At 35.4% G+C, this 19,591-nt stretch overlaps 1 protein-coding gene across 1 annotated transcript; it reads left to right on the forward strand.

The window, feature by feature from the left end:
• Nucleotides 1-17,796: 17,796 nt before the first annotated feature.
• On the forward strand, nt 17,797-19,389 carry LOC140810381 (uncharacterized). Its single transcript, XM_073168247.1, has 3 exons — nt 17,797-18,503; nt 18,658-18,805; nt 18,997-19,389. The coding sequence occupies exons 1-3, from the start codon at nt 17,797-17,799 to the stop codon at nt 19,387-19,389; spliced, it is 1,248 nt and encodes a 415-aa protein (XP_073024348.1).
• The last annotated feature ends 202 nt before the right edge of the window (nt 19,390-19,591 follow it).

Below are 19,591 nucleotides of genomic sequence, written 5' to 3' on the forward strand. Positions count from 1 at the left end.
TATTTCCCAATATAAACAACGTATACATGCATTTCATACACGCATATACAAAAGCATAAAACATTTGTCAAACAACATGTATCATAGCCTAAGAAAACATAAATCGATACAAAGCTTTAAATCAAAATCTTACTCTTAATCTTGACTCGACTCTTATCTAGGGATCCCGGTTTGAATAAGAATGTAACAAGTCTCCCACTTACTCTCCCATTCGAGGTGGTGGTACGTCCCTATTCCCGGACTTTGGCACACTATATCGAGTGTCTACAATAGGAGTAGATCTTTCTCCTAAGCAGCATCGATATAAACCAAACGTCCAGTGACTTGGCACCTCTACCAAGGACTCATCCAAGATGTCTATCTCATAATATATGCTTTTATATAACTAAATATACTAAGCATATTAATCTCAAGAATTTCGGACACATCAAAGAAATAACAATTTAGTATGTTGTTTTGGGAACTCAAGTCTTATCTTACTCTAGTTATCTACCTCGGTTTAACATTTATTTATACCTTTCTTTTCTCGGTTTTTGGTTTGACGCAACCAATCTCAATCTTGATTTCTCGTTTTTCTACCATTTTCGAAGTTGAATTCTCGAGTTCGAACCCTTCAATACCAAATCTGGAATGACATTTTCGAGAGGCACAATATCAACTTACAACTCAATGCAAGACATGGTATGATCAATCTATATCTAATTACGTTTCGACGACATAACGGCGCAATTTCGAAATATCCGACAACTCAAACAACAATAGATAAGTATCAACCACTCATAATCATCAACAAATACAAACTAAAATTCCACAATCTGCACAATTCCATTCGAACATAGGCTGGAAAAAAGATAACAATTGCATATGTTGTCCGTTCTTCGATCCGTTTTCGATTACATGCTTACCATAATCTCAAGAACACATAATATCATTCAAATTATGATTTCTCCAACACCAAATCTTCGAACCATGCAGGAAAATAAAAAAACTTACGTCCCTTTGAAGCTCTTGACAAGAGAAGCACAAAACTATGCTCGGATTGAAGACCGGATGGCTGGATCTTGCATAATAAAAATTCTAAGATACAAGGAAGCTTGAGGATGCTAGCCATGGAGGGTCTTGGTTTCTTGGCTGAAAATTCTGAATGGAATGGATGTTGTTTACATGTTAATATGCATGGCAAGACATGTGTCACATTTTTCATTCAGCACTTCTCGCGCATATGCGCGCCCAATGTACGCGCATATGCGCGAAACTTCCTGTCTCAGCTCTTAGAATTACACTTGCTCGCGCATATGCACGCCTCGTCTCGCGCATATGCGCGAGACATTCTGTCTCGGCGTTTGGCTGCTCGCATACGCGCGCCTCGTCTCTGCACATGTGCGCGAGGTCTTCTGGCCTCCACACGTATCCCATGCTTTCCAGGTCTTCCTCGGAGCTTGTCCTTCCATGATCACATCAATTCGTCAATTAAATAATCTCGGATTACAATGATAAAATCTCGAACATTACACTTGGCCTTCTACTTATGTCATCGCCTGCAAATAATTGAATAGATGAGAACCATATATGGTATCTAATACCCAAGAAGTTGAATTAATTGAGATATTTAATTCAACATAAAACATACCCTTGCCAAAATTGTTATGTGCTATTTATTCCTTGCGGTTGCGCTTCCAATGTCCAGACTTCATGATGTGGAAGCAAATATTTTCTGTCTTGTCGGGTTTTGTAGCACCTTTAGAAGTGTTTGGAGCTTTCTTCTTTGTGCGTTTGTGTTTCTTGGAAGGGACATAACATTTCTTTTCCTTAATTTTTTTGTCTTTCTTCGTCCCAGATGAGGAGTCCACTAGAAAAACATGTTTATTAATCTTATTGGTGGTTTCATATATAGTAATCATATTGACTAACTCTTAAAGTATAGCCTCCAACTTGTTCATATTGAAGTTCACCAAAAACCAATCAAACGAGGTTGTATTGACAACAGTAGAATGTCCGTAGACAATTCGCTAGAAATAACAAGGTCCAGACCTACTAACTTCTCGATGAGGCCAATCATTCTCACACCATGCTCACGGACCGATGCCCATTTTTGCAAGTGTGATGTCATGAGCTTCTTGACATTGACATGCCTTAATGGACGTGTTCGTTCACCATACAACTCTTGTAGGTGACCGTAAATGCCTATAGTATTTACAGATTCCTCAAACCGTCTCTACAACTCGTTTGATATAGAAGCTAGCATATAACAGTTATCTTTCAAATCATGGTCCCACCATTTGTCAAGATTAATCAATTTCTAAGCAGGGACATTGAAATCAGCTTGAGGCGCCTTGTTGATAATCAATTCTATTTAATTTCTCAGAATTTAAAATAAATTTTTAATTCCCCATCAATCTTAGTAATTAGGTTTGATTAGCTTGTTTTGATCGATTATAATAAATAGAGGATTTCATGAAGACATCATAAATATATTGAAATGGAAACAGAATAAATGTTACTATTTATTTTAAAATATTTTAAAAGACATAAAATATGGATTTTGTTTTTATGAATCGTCTCCTGTTAATTTGATATTTTCATCACCTTCTGATGAAAATGAGAAATCACAATTTTTTAGTGAGTACGTAAGGCAGTGATTGCTAAATTCTATCCCAATTAACTTGGCAAAACATAATTTTTAAAAAGTAGAGCCCAATTGCAACCCTTTTCAACCTCTAAGTAGTTTTTCCTCACGTTTGATAAATACATACTAATATGGTGCCGTTTATTTTACATGTCTTGCCCAACCCATCAATTTTGAATCTTAGTGGACAGCCGCCATGAGATCCCCAATTATATAGTCTAAATTCAAGAGAGTTTCGCGTAATTCACATCAAGCATGTCACTGGAAGTCACAACTTTCCAATGTCCAGACCTCCACAATTATCTAGGCCAAAGTATGACAACTTGTAACGTTCATCATCCCACCATTGTTGATGGAAGACAGGAGAAAACAATAAACTTTCTTTTAATTTTACATTTAATGGGTTTGATATAAATTTTGGATCTTATCCAAAATGAGAAATTTTAATTTTAAAAATTTCTCTCATCATTAATTTTAAAATCTCGTGCTTTGCTTGTTTGTATGTTTGTCGGATTCATGCAAAACTTGTTATTATATTAATAATTAACTCCCATACAGATTATTTATAACATATCATCATTCATTATAAATAATAAAATATAATCGATAACCGATAGCTAATGGATCTATATGTGTAAAGACCTAGAATATATTATCACGTAATTTGACATAATTAGAATAAATAATGAATTGTAAATTAAAATAATTATTTATGCAAAATAATTTTTGAAAGTGTGTTAAAAATAAGTATTTTAAAATATCGGATAATTAAATGATATAAAATACATATAGAGTTTAAATAACAACGAGAACAAAATAAATACGAACCATGATAAATGGGCTTGAGTTACTAATTTAGTGACCAGTTAATATTAAAATGCATAAAAATACATACAATATACACACATTTATCGTTATTAGAAAAGGAAAAAGAAGAAGAAAAGGAGAACAAGCTTTTCCCTAAGCTTCCTTTCTCTCCATTCCTGTCACCATTGTAGCAGTCGCTGAATAAATATAACTTCTCCGTCCAATGTCAAAACTCAAAATTCGTGAATTATTGTGTTTCTAAAATCTTAAGATTCGATTCAAGCCATAAATCGATAAATTTAAGCAAGGATTATGCTGGATCCAAGCTGCTGTTTTCGGCTCTGTTTTTGCTCGCCGCTTCTCCTCCATTCCCGGTGAGTTATGCTTCATTTTCTTAGTGGATTAGTAGCTTATAGGTAAGGTTGATAGGCTGTGATGATTTTCTTGTTTTCCACTTTCCAGCCAGTTTGTTTCTGGCGAGTTTTCTAGTGACTTTTGCAATGAGACATCACCTCGAGGTCGTCATTGTTTGATCTATCTCCGATTATTGGTATAAACAAACTTGAATTTCCAGATTTAGGATCTATTATAGGCTATCCGGAATAGGAATTTTACCCGTTTCGATTTAAATTGTTTTCGTTGATCGGATCGTACTATATTGACGAATATATCTGTTATTTGTTGTAGGTTAAACCGTTTGGACGTGTTAAGGTATAATTCTTCGATCAAGAATCGTATAACGAACTAGTTTATTCATTCATTAGAGATTTATCATTAATATGTTTAATATTGGAATTTTGGGATTTACTGGAGCATTAATTAGTTTAATACAGCGCATTGTTTGAAAAGTTGGAGTTTTATAAAAATAAATCCCACTTTACTAATTTTGAGAAAATAGCTAGTTTAATTAAGATTTCGATAAAATATTGTATTTCTCAGCTTATTGTTATGTGTTTTAGGCTGAGGAGCTTTAAATTTGTGCACCAATTGTCGTTTGTTTGTATTGGTATGTTACAACGATAACACTTAAATTATGTTTTAAATATATCTATCTGTTGTGATTGTTCTTATGTGATTTTTGAACTATTTGAGTGGTTAAATTCCTTGTTGAGTTATATGTTCATTTATATGGCCTTTAGTCTAAGTCATACTCTTATGAAATACATCATTAATCATATCATTCTTGTTAACCAGTTAATGTTATTCATTGGTATTCAGCATTGGTTGTTGTATAACTCGATATCGAAATATATGAAATCGTAGTTAAGATTGATCAATTCCGTCATTAGTGTAGCCCTCGGGGTGAGCACTGGATTGTGATATCCAGTTCTGGTTGTTTGTGTCATTTCTGTTATATATCGTTACAGCTGTATAGAGGCCGAGTTTGGAGTGTTTATTAAAAAGACGGTATCGCATACTTGGCAGGGCCGTTTACCTGCATGACGATGTAGCTCCCCTTTGTGTTGCTTGAGCATTATTCTTGTTGATCGCATCATTCGTTTGGCTCCGTTTACTTCGTTGACATTGACATGTTCATGCATTTCACATTTCATCTTTAATTATGTTTATGCATGATTTATTTTATTATTAAGTTCGTTGAACTATTTCATACCAGAACTCTAACTTCAGTTGTCTACTAGGGACTGTTGTGGTTGCTTTTGGACACAATGGTAGATCTCCTGAGTGATTTTGCAGCATCAGGCAGAGGTTTTGCTGAAGGAGTCTCCGAGTTAACTATATTTATATATTTTGAGTTTTTGTCAATTTTATGTCGTGTTTTATTATCCGGAGAGATGATCTGTGTATCTGTTTAGTCATTTGGATTGATCTTTGCTTGTTTGGATTTAATTTTTGTTGTTTGGAAACCTTGCCGGCTTATTCGAACTTGCTGCCTATGATATTTATGTTTTGTATCTGGCCGACACTTGCACGTGTTTGTTTATAAATACCACATCGTCATCCTTGAGTCATTTTCTTGTACATGTATTTTAAATTTTTGATATGTCCTATTTACGGGGACGTTGTGTCGAAATTTTTCCAAGCCCTAAGGTCCATTTTAATGTATTTTAAATCATTTTTCGCTGTAAATTTAAATAAATCAATATTGTTTGATAATTAAATGTAATTTAAGTTCCCGAGCATCACATCATGATATCAGATCGTAGTCTGGGATACGCTCGAACTAGAGTCTTGGACACTCGAGTCTTGGCACTAAAATGTTCGTTGCACTTATGTGTTACTACTTGCCAACATGTTTATATGTCTACATGTTCTGTTTACTTTCATTTTATTTGTTGTTTGTTACATGTTAAAGAATGTAATGAGCAAGTGAAAAATTAATAGTAGAGGTCGCGGACGTCGGTTGTAGTAGACCTTGTACTGTTGTTAATGATGAGGATGCTACTCAAGCTGCTAATGATGAGGATGCTACTCAAACTGTCGGTCAATTAGAGCTACTTAGGATAGATGAGTTAGTTGACCATTTCCATACTATACATCCACCTCGATTTAGTGGTACCGAAGAGAAGAAAAAGCTAAATTGTGGGTTGTTGAGATTGAGGATTTGTTTGAGTTTATCTAGTATCCACCCGAACATCGTTTGAAATTAGCACTCCATCAGTTGAGAGACCGTGCTAAGATGTGGTGGTCTGCTCCTTTGATGACTCTAGAGTCTCGAAAGATTGTTCCATGTTGGGACATTTTCAAGTTGAAATTCCGAAGGAGTTACTGTTCACCGTCATTCTATAGTTCCAAGGCTTCTGAATTCACAATCTCAAACAAGGTGATAAGTCCGTTGAGGATTATGCTGATACCTTCTATGGTATGTTGAGGTATGCTCATCACGTTGCTGCCAGTCAAGGTGCGGTTGTTGAGAGTTTCGTCAAGGAGTTGAATGGTTGTCTTCATCATTTTGTTTCTATTGGAAGGCTGATGAGTTTTCATGAGGACAGTGGAACTTGCTAAGAGAACTTAGGCGAGTTTGAGGAGAAGTGTCAATCGAGTTCCTCTCACCATCATCACTCTGGGAGGCTATTTCAGTCCATCTGGTTCTGCATCCCTTCGTCCTAGAGTGAACAATTCAAGAAATCGATATCTTGTTCTTCAAGTTCTGGGAGTTCTAACAGACAGAGTGGACAGCATTATCCTGACCCTTATTGTAATGTCACAACTGGATAAATTCGTAAAATATCCTCTCTATTCTTGCATTAAGAAGCCCCTAATCCCAAAATTCAGTCGTCCCTTTCATCAAAATTTCTCTTAAAACTAGCAATTTTGCTCTGATATCAGTTGATGACGGCAAGAAGACACCCCATAAACCTCGTTCGACCACTGTAAGTACATAATAAAATAACACACATGAAAGATATTGTCATTTTAATTATGGCTTTCAATGCACATTGAAAGGTTGTGAATCTACACAAAAGGTTCTGATATCTCAATTACTATTAATTAGACTCACGATCAACTCACACCATTAATTTGTACATATCATATATTTATATATTCGTGGTTTATGTATAATGTATTTTTAATATTCATGACTTATATTTTTTTATAAATTGAAAATAATTTTTTAAAAAAATTATTATTTGAAAGGAATAGATTTAAGAAGATGAAATACAATTATTAAAAATACTATTTTCAAACGGCTAGATTCGAACGATTAGTTTCAAATACCTAGATTGAAATCGGCTATATAATTTTATCACTCGTCATGAAATAACATTAATATTTAAAAACGAGATAATAATAGGGCAAATTTTAAAAAAAATACCTCTGTACATCTTTTGTTTAAGATTCAGTAGCTAGATGATTTTTTTACAAATTAATACCTGACAACTCTAGATACTTATTTTTAGCTCCCTACAAAGATAAATTTACAGTTTTGCCCTTTTATTTTTTAAATAAATATATAATTTTATCCACCAAATTAATTGTGTGTTTTCCATCTATCAAAATATTAGTACCTATTATGGGGTTTCAGATACTTGATTTTGTTATTTGAATATTCTAAATGTATAAAAAAATACCATATTTTCGAAAAATAACAAGAAAGTCAGTCCTCGTTGCTTTTTCATTAAAAATGCATTATGATGACTTATTCATGTCATTTTATTTTTAAAAAAAAATATAGTTGTTCACTCATCATTAAATAAGATTAAGTACTTATTTTGACATATAAAGTATCTATTTTGAAGTTCCACATACGTGATTTGACTCTTTAAATACTCCGAATGTGTAAGAAAATACGAAGATCAGAAAATACGAAGATCACCATAAATTCAGTCATTATTTGTCTTTTCATGAAAGGTATATTTGGATGATATATTCATCTTATTTAATATTTCTTTGTAAAAAAAAATTAAATTCCAAACTAAGCATGTAAATTTTAAAATATTTAGTTTTACTTGAGAAATACCTATTTTGAGTTTGCAAATACTTGATTTCGTAAATGAGATACTCACAATATGTATTAAAATACTGGATATTCGAATAGACAACGTAAATTCACCAAGTGTTTGCTTTCCACGGAAGATTCGTTTGGATGACATATTTATCTCATTTAATATATTTTTTGCAAAAAAAAAAAAACAAATTCCCAAACAAGCACAAAAATTTTAAAATACTTAGTTTTACTTGAGAAGTACATAATTTTATATTGCAAATACCTGATTTGGTACATGAGATACTCATAATATGTAATAGAATACTAGATATTCGAATATGAAACTTAAGTTCACAAAGTGTTGGTCTTTCTATGGAATATGCATTTGGATGACATATTCATTTCATTTAATATTTTTTTGTTAAAAAAAAATCTCAAATAAGCATGGATATTTAAAAGTACTTAATTTTACTTGAGAAGTAGCTAATTTCATAATGCAAACACTTAATTTGCTACACGAGATACTCATGATATATAAATAGACTACTTGATATTCGAATATGCAAACGTAAGTTCACCAAGTATTGGTCTTTCCATGAAAGATGCATTTGGATTACATATTCATGTTATTTAATATTTTTTTGGTAAAAAAAATCTCCAATAAGCATGAAAATTTTAAAGTACTTTGTTTTACTTGATAAATATCTAATTTGAGTTTGCAAATACTTGATTTCGTAAATGAGATACGCACAATATATATTAAAATACTGGATATTCGAATATGCAATCTTTCCATGGAAAATTTATTAGGATACTTATTCATGTCATTTAAATAAATAAACATAGTTCATTATTCATCATTAACTAATTGAGAGATGCGTTATAAACATAGTTCGTAAATGAGCTTGAAGTTTGCATTTTAAGCATATTTATCGATTTTTGAATTAATTATTTATAAAATACTCATCAATATTAATTGACAATACTTTTGATATTCATTGAATGACTTATTTGAAAATTATTCTTATTTGACGTAATACTTTTTGGTAATTATTCATTATACTTATTAGTATTTTTTTCTTTATACTTATAAGTATTAATTTATAATATCATTAATATTCATTCACAATACTTGTTGGTATTCATTAAATGACAAGACAATACTTCATTTGATATCATCCACATTAGTATTCATTCATAATATTTATTGGTAATAATTCATTATATGTATCAATATTCTTTCATTTTACTTATTATCAAATTTGAGTTTTTAAATGATAAAATCAATTATCAGTTGAATCAAATTATGTAATACTTTTAACAATTTATGTATCACATTTTTATTTCACGGATCTGATAATCAAAGATCACTTAATATTGAATTCAAATTATATATTTTGACAACATCAAATAATCGAATTTGAGTATCTAATGGTAAAATCAAGTATTTGTGGACTCGTATTATGTATTATTTGTATTAATTTAGGTATCACATTTTTACTTAACGAATGTTATCATCAAAGACCACACAATAAGCTTCAAATTATATATTTTGACATCCCAAAATAGTTGGATATAAGTATTTAGAGAGTAAAATCAAGTATTTGCGAACTCGCATTAGATACTCTTTGTACCAATTTAGCTATCATATTTTTAACTTCACCAATTTAGATAATCTTCGTATCAATGCATCTTCCATGAAAAGAACAACACTTGGTTAATTTACATTGTCTATTCTAATATCCAGTATTTTAATACAGATTGTAAGTATCTCATTCAAGATATCAATTATTTACAAACTCAAATTAGATACTTCTCAAATAAAACTAAGTATTTTAAAATTTAAATACTTAGCTGGGAATTTTTTTATTTTTTTTAGAAAAAAAAATATTAAATGAGATGAATATGACATCTAAATGCATCTTTCAAGGAAAAATAAACATTTGGTCAGCTTACGTTGCATATTCGAATATCCAGTATTCTATTACATATTATGAGTATCTCATGTACCAAATCAAATATTTGCAATCTCAAATTAGGTACTTCTCAAATAAAATAAGTATTTTACATGCTTAGTCGGGAATTTTTTTTTTCTTTTACAAAAAAAATATTAATGAGATGAATATGTCATCCAAATGCTTATTCCATAGAAATATCAATACTTGGTGAACTTACGTTGTCTATTCGAATATCCAGTATTTTAATATATATTGTGAGTATCTCATTTACGAAATCAAGTCTTTGCAAACTCAAATTAGGTACTTCTCAAGTAAAAATAAGTAATTTAAAAATTTCATGCTTAGTCGAGAATTTGTTTTGTTTTTTTTTTAAAAAAAATATTAAATGAGATGAATACGTCATCCAAATGTATCTCCATAAAAATACCAACACTTGGTGAACTTACGTTTTTTTATTCGAATGTCCAGTATTTCAATACATATTATGAGTATCTCATTTACGAAATCAAGTAACTCAATATTACTTGAAACTATATTTTTTTATATCCAAAAATAATCAAAATTGAGTCTTAAAAGAGTAAATCAAGTATATGTGAAATCAAATTAGGTACTATTTGTATCAATTTAGGTAGCACGTTTTTTATTCACAAATCTCGTCATCAATAAACATTCAATATTATCTTCGAACTATATATTTTGACATACTCAATCGAATTTGAGTATTTAGAAGGTAAAATCAAGTATTTGTGGACTCGAATTATGTATTATTTGTATTAATTTAAGTATAACATTTTTATTTCACGAATTTCATCATCGATGTCACTTAATATTAACTTCAAATTATATTTTGACATCCTCAAATAATTGGATATGAGTATTTATGGGGTAAAATCATTTATTTATAGACTCTAATTAGATACTCTTTGTACCAATTTAAGTATCACATTTTAACTTCACAAATGACATCATCAAAAGTAACTTAATATTACTTGAAACGTAAGTATTTTCTTACACATTTGAAGTATTCAAATAGTCAAATCAAATATTTGGAACCCCAAAATATGTATTTTATCAATCAAAATAAGTACTTTTTTCTAATTCAACAATGAGTGAGAAACTGTGTTTTTTTCAAAAATTAGATGACATGAATAAGTCATCTTAATGCATTTCCAATTAAAAGACCAACAATTATTGAATTTATTGTGATAGCTCGAAGATCCAGTACTTTATTACATATTTGGAGTTTTTATAGAGTCAAATCAAGCATTTGGAACTCCAAAATAGGTATTTTGTAATTCAAAATAAATATTTAATCTTATTTCATGATGAGTGATGACCTATGCTTCTTATAAAAAAATAAAATGACATGAATAAGTCATCCTAATGTATTTTTCATGAAAAGACCAACAATGACTGAATTTATGGTCAATGCTCGAAAATATAGTATTTTCTTATATATTTGAAGTATTCAAAGAGTGAAATCAAGTATCTGAAACCCCATAATAGGTACTTTATATATCAAAATAAGTATTTACTTTTATTCCATGATAATTGAGAAACAATATTTTTTAAAAATTATATTTTAAATGGAAAAGACACATGTAATGGTTGTGAATAAAATAATACATTTATTTAAATAATAAAGGGTAAAAATGTAAATTTTGCCTTATAAGGGTTAAAACTAAAAGTATATATTTTTCAGGTACTGATTCCTAAAAAAATATATCTAGGTACTGAATCTTAATTGAAGTTTTGGCAGAGGCATTTTTCTTAAATTTACCGATAATATAATGCTTCAGTATATAATAATACATAATAATATTGTTCTCAAAAATACATTTACTATATGCCATCATGTTTTCTTTTCAGATTTTCACATAGTTTGATATATATGCAAAGCTGATCTGGTTTCATGTCACTAGTAGATTTCATAATCTTTATGAAGGGCCTCACCTCCCGTGTCGCCACCTCGATCGATCGGTTTTCTGAAGTTCCATTTTTTGCACGTGTTCTTCCATCTTTTGCTACCTATGATCCATTATCTCTTCCCATAAAGAATTGCTATTATGATTTTGTCTTTCATATTTCATGAGCTTTGACAGGTACATACTCATCGCTCCATCTGCTTGGACTATCGTTGTATAAATTATTGCATGTACTAGAAAAATAATTTAAACAAAGTGTGAAATAAATATAAATGTGATTTTTCCTTCTTCCAATTTCTCTCCTTAGTTCTATTAGGGTGATGCTTGTTGTATTAATTTGTAATTCGTGACAGAAAGCTTGATCCTTCTGGTCATTACCGACGACTGGCTTGGTGCTAATACTGTCTCGTGAACTTGGAAGGAGCTTGTCTTTGTCAACTGACCAAGGTGCTCATTTCCCTTCATTTGCACTTGAAACTTTTGCCATCCCATTATTTTTATCAAGGAAAATACCGTCGAGCCCTATGTATGTTGGAAAAAAATGGAAACTGAGAATCTGGGATCGATAAGGATGTTGCGTAAGGGGGCGCTCTTTTCTCTGCGCGTGAAAGAGGGATTTCATGGAAAGACACTTGACTTTTGCACTATAAGTATTACACTTGGATCGCTTTTTGTGTTGGCTTAGATTAGTCATGGCTTGGTGAGCTTTGAACCATATTGGTTTGAATTGAATTATGATTCCTGATTTATTAACCAAATGAGTCCTTAAATTGGATCATAAAACCTTACACAGTGGGAGCCCTTTCAAGCTGCAAAAGTCAAAAGTTAAGTGTTTTTCCATAAGCATACTTGATTATGTTATTGTGTTTATTACATCTTGAAACATGATCAACTTCAAAGGGATTTTATATTTTATAATTAAGATTGAGAGGAGATTTTATAAATGATAGGGTAGCCTGATCTATGGATATACAAATTTCATGACATGATCTTGGACACATAGTCAAAGAACGGAAATCGAAAACTAGATGATTCAAAAGTTCGTTAATGTGATTTTAATTGATAAATAATACAAGGACACTTGGTTATTTCATTTTAATAATTAAATAATATATCTCGACATAGTATATTGATAAATTAAATAAACTCATCAAAAGTATAGTTTATGAATTGAAATTCAATCATTAGAGGATATTAAGGGTGTTATATTCAATACCCTTGGCTTCTCCTTTTTGGTCAACACTAGGATAGCCACATATCTTTTGAGAAGATGTACAATTGAAGTCATCTGTGTTGATATAGTGTCGAATTTGGAGGAGAGTTAGGTGTGAACATAATCAATCTTTGAATTTAAGCTGTCATGTATTAGATCCATCTTGTGTGTAAGAACATCGTGAGAACTTGAAAGTTGTGAATTTGAATCACGATTCTTTCTGATGGAATCTAGTTTAATAAACGTATTGACATATTTAGAAAGACCTCAGAGGTCCTCGAACACTTTATATTTGAGATTCTCAAAATCACTTGCAGTCAGTTTTTTACATGTCTTGACTTGTGAAAGAAGCGCATTGATTCCAGTCTGATTTGATAGTCCTCATGAGTTCTGCAATAATATGAGCCGAAATTATTGGATTGTTATAGTAGATGCCCAGTAAGTCAGCTTGTAACTTAGGCATTATTGACTCTTATGTTACATACAATCGTTATTTTAATAATATTTTATGTTTTATAAATTCTAGAATTACTTTATTTGTTTACTTATACAAGCTACATAGATAAAGATCTTGTATATATATGGTATAATGAGATCATAAATATGATGCCGATCATGAAACACATTTATAAATTACTGTATGTTCTAAACATGTTCCTAGTTTATTCAGCCATATAAAATAAGGACAACGGTCGTTCGAGCTCCAGCTCGAGACTAACTATGTGATGTTTTGTATCACTTTTCATTGTTAAGACATAGAGATGTCCGATCATACATGATAAGTGCTCATATGATGAGTGCACTAAACAAAAATTCCTCGAATTTTTCATGTGGTTATAGTATCAAAGTGCATATTAGTGTACTAAACATAATCTACATATTATTCTGCACTTTGACTCGTTTACCATCTCTGCGATGATCGTCAGGTAGAAATTTTGGGTGTAGTATCTGATATCCCCATAAGGATCCGGGTCATCATTAACCCGATTTGTTACTTGGATAGCCCAGATCATAGCCAATGTGTTGGTTACTTTCCTGAAGACCCGGGCAAATCTTCTATTCACGCTGCGGCTTTTACCGGGCAATCATCATAAGCCCGGGTTCTCCACCAACCACCCGGGCACTCTACTACCCAGGCCGCCTCGAGGAATACACCACACTCGAGTGTGATTGATACAGGCCATCTAATCTGTCAGAACTACTTGGACTTGGAGTGTCCTAGAAGTCATCAGAAGCTAGTATGGGCAACCGACTTACCATACTTAGTAGATAGCACAAAAATTGAGGTACTTATCCCATATTTTACTATAAATAGCAGGTATACTTCTCATTTAAGGATTCTGAAATCTTTGAACTCTCGAGCATTATACATATTTTCTCCCAAATATTGCTTGCGTTCATCTGAAAAACCAGCTGACTTAAGTATCAGAGTGGCTACGCCGGATACCTCTCTGGCGCCCATTAACGAGTTACTTTCTTGTTTGCAGGTATTAACCCAAGCCATTATCTTCACTCAAACTCCTAGACACTATAAATTGTTGATTTGATCCGTTGGAACTCCTTACCCGGCTCACCCATTTCAGTGAGATCGCATCATTGGCACCGTCTATGGGAAACTCGAGATTAAGACGTTGATATGGCTTGCACCAAAAAGACTAACCAGGATAATTCCCGGGCTCCTGAAGACAGGGGACAGACTTCGAGACAAGGTGGTGTTAATAACACCAGACCAAATCTCATCACCATGACCCCGGAAGAGCTGAAGAATATTATATCTGATGCGGTAAAGCAAGCTATGACAAGGAAAGAAGTTTCTCAGCATGTTACACCACCCGGAGATAGACAAGAGCGTGAGCAGGAGTTGAGGGAGGAGGAGAAGGTAAGAGGAGAAGACGAGGAGTCCAGCGCAGGGTCCAAATCTCCTACTATGGCGGAAGAGTTGTTGGAGTTGAGACAGAAGATGAAGGTGCTGGAAGGGCTATTGGAGAACCGGAGGGGCCGTCACCAAAGGATGCCCGTTTGCTGAGATAATTGTCCGGGAACCTCTTCCAGGGAATTTCATATTTTCCAAAATAAAGAACTACGCAATGCAGACCCTGAGGAACACTTGGCCAGATTTGAAAACATGGCCATGCTGCACTGTTACACTGATCGAATAAAGTGTAAGGTGTTCCTGATGACATTGGTAGATTCAGCCCAGAGATGGTTCGAAGGATTAGCCCCTCAAAGCATACATTCCTTCAAAGACTTTCAAAAGGTGTTCTCACACCATTTCAGCAGTAGCAAAAAATACCAGAAGACTGCTTTTAGTTTTTTCGAGGTCAAGCAGAGCTCAGAGGAGAGTTTAAGGGCTTATATCAGAAAATTCAATAGAGTGGCTCTGGATGTCCCCACTGAAACAAAGACTACCGCATTTACCCAAGGCTTGAGGGAGGGTGAATTTTTCAAATCATTAACCAAGAAGGTGTCCGGGGATTTCGAGGACTTATTGTCTTGGGCAAAGAAGTATATCAATATGGAAGAGGCTCAAAAGCAGAAGAGTGAGGCTGGAAAGAAGGAGAGAGGGGACCGGGTGTCTAAGCCCGAAGAGAGAGGACAGAAGAGAGGTAATCCAGGGCACTTTTCTCACCACGTGCCTCTAAAGATTGCCCAGGAGAAGGAAGTCCAAGAATGCAGTAGAGACCTGGCCTCGGACCATCAATTATCCCGGCCAGAGAAGAGAGGATTTTCCTCTCTCCACAAAGTGTGTTATCATAACACCGAGGACTGCAAAACACTGAAGGGAGATAATGTCTTACCTTCTGCCCGGGACCCAGTCACGACAACAAAAGACCGAGATAGCCACCTTGGACATCTAGGCAGCCAGGATCCAGCACCCGAGGAGGAGGTGTAAGGAGTAGTCCGAGAAGTGAGCCCGGGAAAAGAAGAGAGCCTGAACCTGAAAGAAAAAAGAATTCGTCCACAGCTACGGGGTTGATTAAAATGATATCAGGAGGCTCCACTGATAGAGACTCCAATCGGGCGAGGAAATCAAGAATTAGGAGGGAATGTATGGAGGTAGAGGGGACGATGAGGAATGAGGCGGTTATCAGTTTTAGCCAGAGGATTTAAAGGGGGTGAATCTGCCCCCACAATGATGCCCTGGTTATCCAAGCCCGGGTGGCAAATTATGACATTATGAGGGTCTTTATTAACTCGGGCAGCACTGTAAATATAATTTTTAAAGATGCCTTTGTGCAGATGGATTTGCAGGGCTATCACTTGGAAGCTGTGGAAACTGCCCTCTTTGGATTTCCTGGCCATGTGGTTTACCCAGAAGGGGAGATTGTCTTACCACTAACTCTGGGCTCCCAGGATCTCAAAAAGACGGTGATGACTTCTTTCACTGTGGTGGAATCCCCATCATCATATAACATCATCCTGGGGAGGCCGGCTATGAATGAGTTGAGGGCTGTGACATCCACTTACCATCAAAAGATAAAGTTTCCTGTGGGATCCCGGGTAGGAGAAGTCCGGGGAGACCAACCTTCTTCTCGGAAATGCTATGTGGAGGCAGACCGGGCTGATCAGAGCAAAACCAAGAGGGAGGGAAAGAAAGCAAAGGTTGAAGAGGGGGGAGGGAGAATAGTGGAAAAAGGGGAAGTACATTTTGTAGCGGAAGAGGAGCAGTAGGTGATAGATGTCTGACCAGGCCAGCAAATCCGGGTGGCTCGGGACCTCAGTACATCCACCCGCGTTAGTTTGATTAACTGTTTGAAAGCTAATATTCATATGTTTGCTTGGTCCCAGCAGAAGTTGACAGGGATTTCTCCCCTGATATCGGAGCACCAAATGAACATTCTCTCGGGATCGCACCCGGTGAAGCAAAAGAAGAGACACTTTGGCCCTGAAAAGGACAAAGTTATTGATGAGCAAGCGAGAGAGCTTTTGAAGGCCGATCACATTCGGGAAATCCAATTCCCTACATGGATTTTGAATGTGGTGCTGGTACCTAAGTCCACCAGGAAGTGGAGAATGTGCGTAGATTTCCGCGATCTCAACAAAGCTTGTCCCAAGGATCATTATCCCTTGAGAATGTGGTGTTGTACTAGTCCAGAATGTGGTGCTGGTACCTAAGTTCAAAACCTGAGGTGGAATCCAATTCCCTACATGGATTTTTGAATGTGGTGCTGGTACCTAAGTCCACCAGGAAGTTGAGAAGCAACTGGGACGAAATGTGGAAGTTTATGTGGATGATATTCTGGGCAAATCCAAGGAGGTTGCGGATTTTATTGCTTATCTGGAAGAGACTTTTGCCACTCTGATGAACTATGGGATCAAGCTCAATCCTGCAAAATGTATCTTTGGAGTGAAGAGTGACAAGTTCGTAGGTTTCATAGTGACAGACCGGGGAATTGAGGTGAATCAGGAGAAAGTCAAAATGGTGATGTGCGTGCCATCTCACCGATCTGTCAAAGAAGTTCAAAAGCTGGGGGAGGATTGCTTCCCTTTCTCGATTTATTTCCCGGTCAGCACACAAGAGTTATCCTTTCTTTCAAGTCTTGAGGAAGGCCCATCAACTCGGATGGGATGAGAAATGTGAACAGGCCTTCCAGGACTTGAAGATTCATCCTGCAGAGCTCCCTGTATTGGTGAAACCAGAGCCCGGGAGAAGCTATTCGTTTATCTAAGAGTATGCTGTCAGCTCAGTTCTGATAAAAGAAGAGGGCTCTGAGCAAAAGCCTGTCTATTATGTCATCCATGCTCTAAGAGGACCCGAACTCCGGTACGGTGAAGTAGAGAAGATTGCTTTGGCCTTGATCATGACCGCCCGGAAGCTAAGGCCTTACTTCATGTCACATCAAATCATTGTTCTTACCAATAGTCTTCTTGGAAGGATTATGACTCACTCAGAAGTATTCGGGTGGATGATCAAGAGGATAGTAGAGTTGGGGGAATATGACATTGAGTACAAACCCCGGGTTGCCATCAAAGCACAAGCTCTGTCAGATTTTTTATCCGAGATGGTCCAACCCAATGAAGAGGAAGCATGGAGAGTATTCATGTATGGGGCGTCTAGCCTTGCTGGGTGTGGAGTAGGGGTTTTGATAATATCTCCCCCGGGAGAGAAGATCAAATTGGCACTAAGGATCGATGCTCGGGTAACCAATAATGAGGCCGAATATGAAGTTGTTCTTGCTGGTATCCGAGCTGCCTGGGAAGTAGGAGCTTCCCGGATTATTCTGTACTCTAATTCACAGCTAATCACCCAACAGATAAGGGGCGTGTATGAAGCTAAAGATGACAGGATGCTAAAATATTTACAGCTCATTCGAGCCCAAGCAGAAATCTTTGCTGATTGGAGTATCGAACCAATACCCCGGGGGGAGAATGGCGAGGAAAATGCTCTGGCAAAAATGGCTGCTTCTTTTTCAGAAGTTAGCACCCGAGAGGTATTGCATGTTTCTCTGTTGATCCTTTCCACCGAGGAAGAAATATTACCAGCACCCGAGGACTCCTGGATGACACCTCTGATTAAGTTCATTATGAATAAAGAATTGTCCGTGGACAAAGCTCAAGCTCAAAAGATTAAGAGACAAGCTCCCAGGTTTGTGTCTTAAATAATATTTTATACGGGAGATCATTCCAGGGACTTCTTTTGAAATGCTTATCTGAGAAAGAGGTGAATTATGTCCTCCGAGAGATTCATGACAAATCGGAGGAATGTCTTTGGCCCGGAAGACAATGCTTGCTGGGTTCAGGTGGCTGACTCTTAGTCAAGATTCTGCTCGGGTGGTCCAGGCTTGTGAAGGCTGCCAACATCATTCGAACTTTCAACATAGCCCGGACACTCTCATGAAGCATATTTGGGCATCTTCCCCTTTGATCAGTGTGGCATGGACATTGTGGGTCACTTCCCAATTGCCCGGGCTCAGAAGAAATTCTTGCTGGTAGCTGTCGATTATTTTTCCAAATGAGTAGAAGCTGAGCCCTTAGCTAAGATCACTGAGCAGGAAGTCCTGAAATTTCTGTGGAAGAACATTATGTGCCGATTTGGAGTGCCCAGAAGACTGATCTCAGGTAATGGAAAATAATTTCAGGGCAAAGAAATTATGTCCTGGTGCCGGGAAATGAAAATTACTCAATCTTTCACCTCTGTTGCCTATCCTCAAGCTAATGGCCAAACAGAAGTTGTCAATAGAATCATTGTACAAGCACTGAAAAATAGGCTACAAGGCAAAGGAAAGGATTGGGTGGAAGAATTACCCAGTGTTCTCTGGGCTTACAGAACTACTCCCCGGGTACCTACTCAAGAAACTCCTTTCAACCTTCTATATGGATCTGAAGAAGTCCTTCCAGTTGAGATCGGGCAAACTTCTTCCCGGGTAGAATCTTACCCGGACAACAATGACCAAAGTCGGGCCATGGAATTGGACTTGGTAGAAGAAAAGAGGGACCAGGCATTCATTCGAATGGAACATACAGGAGTGTGATTATGAAATCATATAACAAGAAGGTCCGGATCCGAGACTTCCAAGTGGGGGATCTAGTCATGAAAAAAGTCAACCCAGCTGAGGATGTTGGAAAATTGGAAGCTCGGTGGGAAGGACCTTATAAAATCATCCGGAGGGTCAGCTCAGCATCCTTTTATTTAGAAGATGTTCAAGGATATTCTCTTAAAAGGCCTTAGAATTT

Source organism: Primulina eburnea, chromosome 13 (genome assembly GCF_022965805.1).
Source record: "Primulina eburnea isolate SZY01 chromosome 13, ASM2296580v1, whole genome shotgun sequence".
Classification (NCBI taxonomy): domain Eukaryota; kingdom Viridiplantae; phylum Streptophyta; class Magnoliopsida; order Lamiales; family Gesneriaceae; genus Primulina; species Primulina eburnea.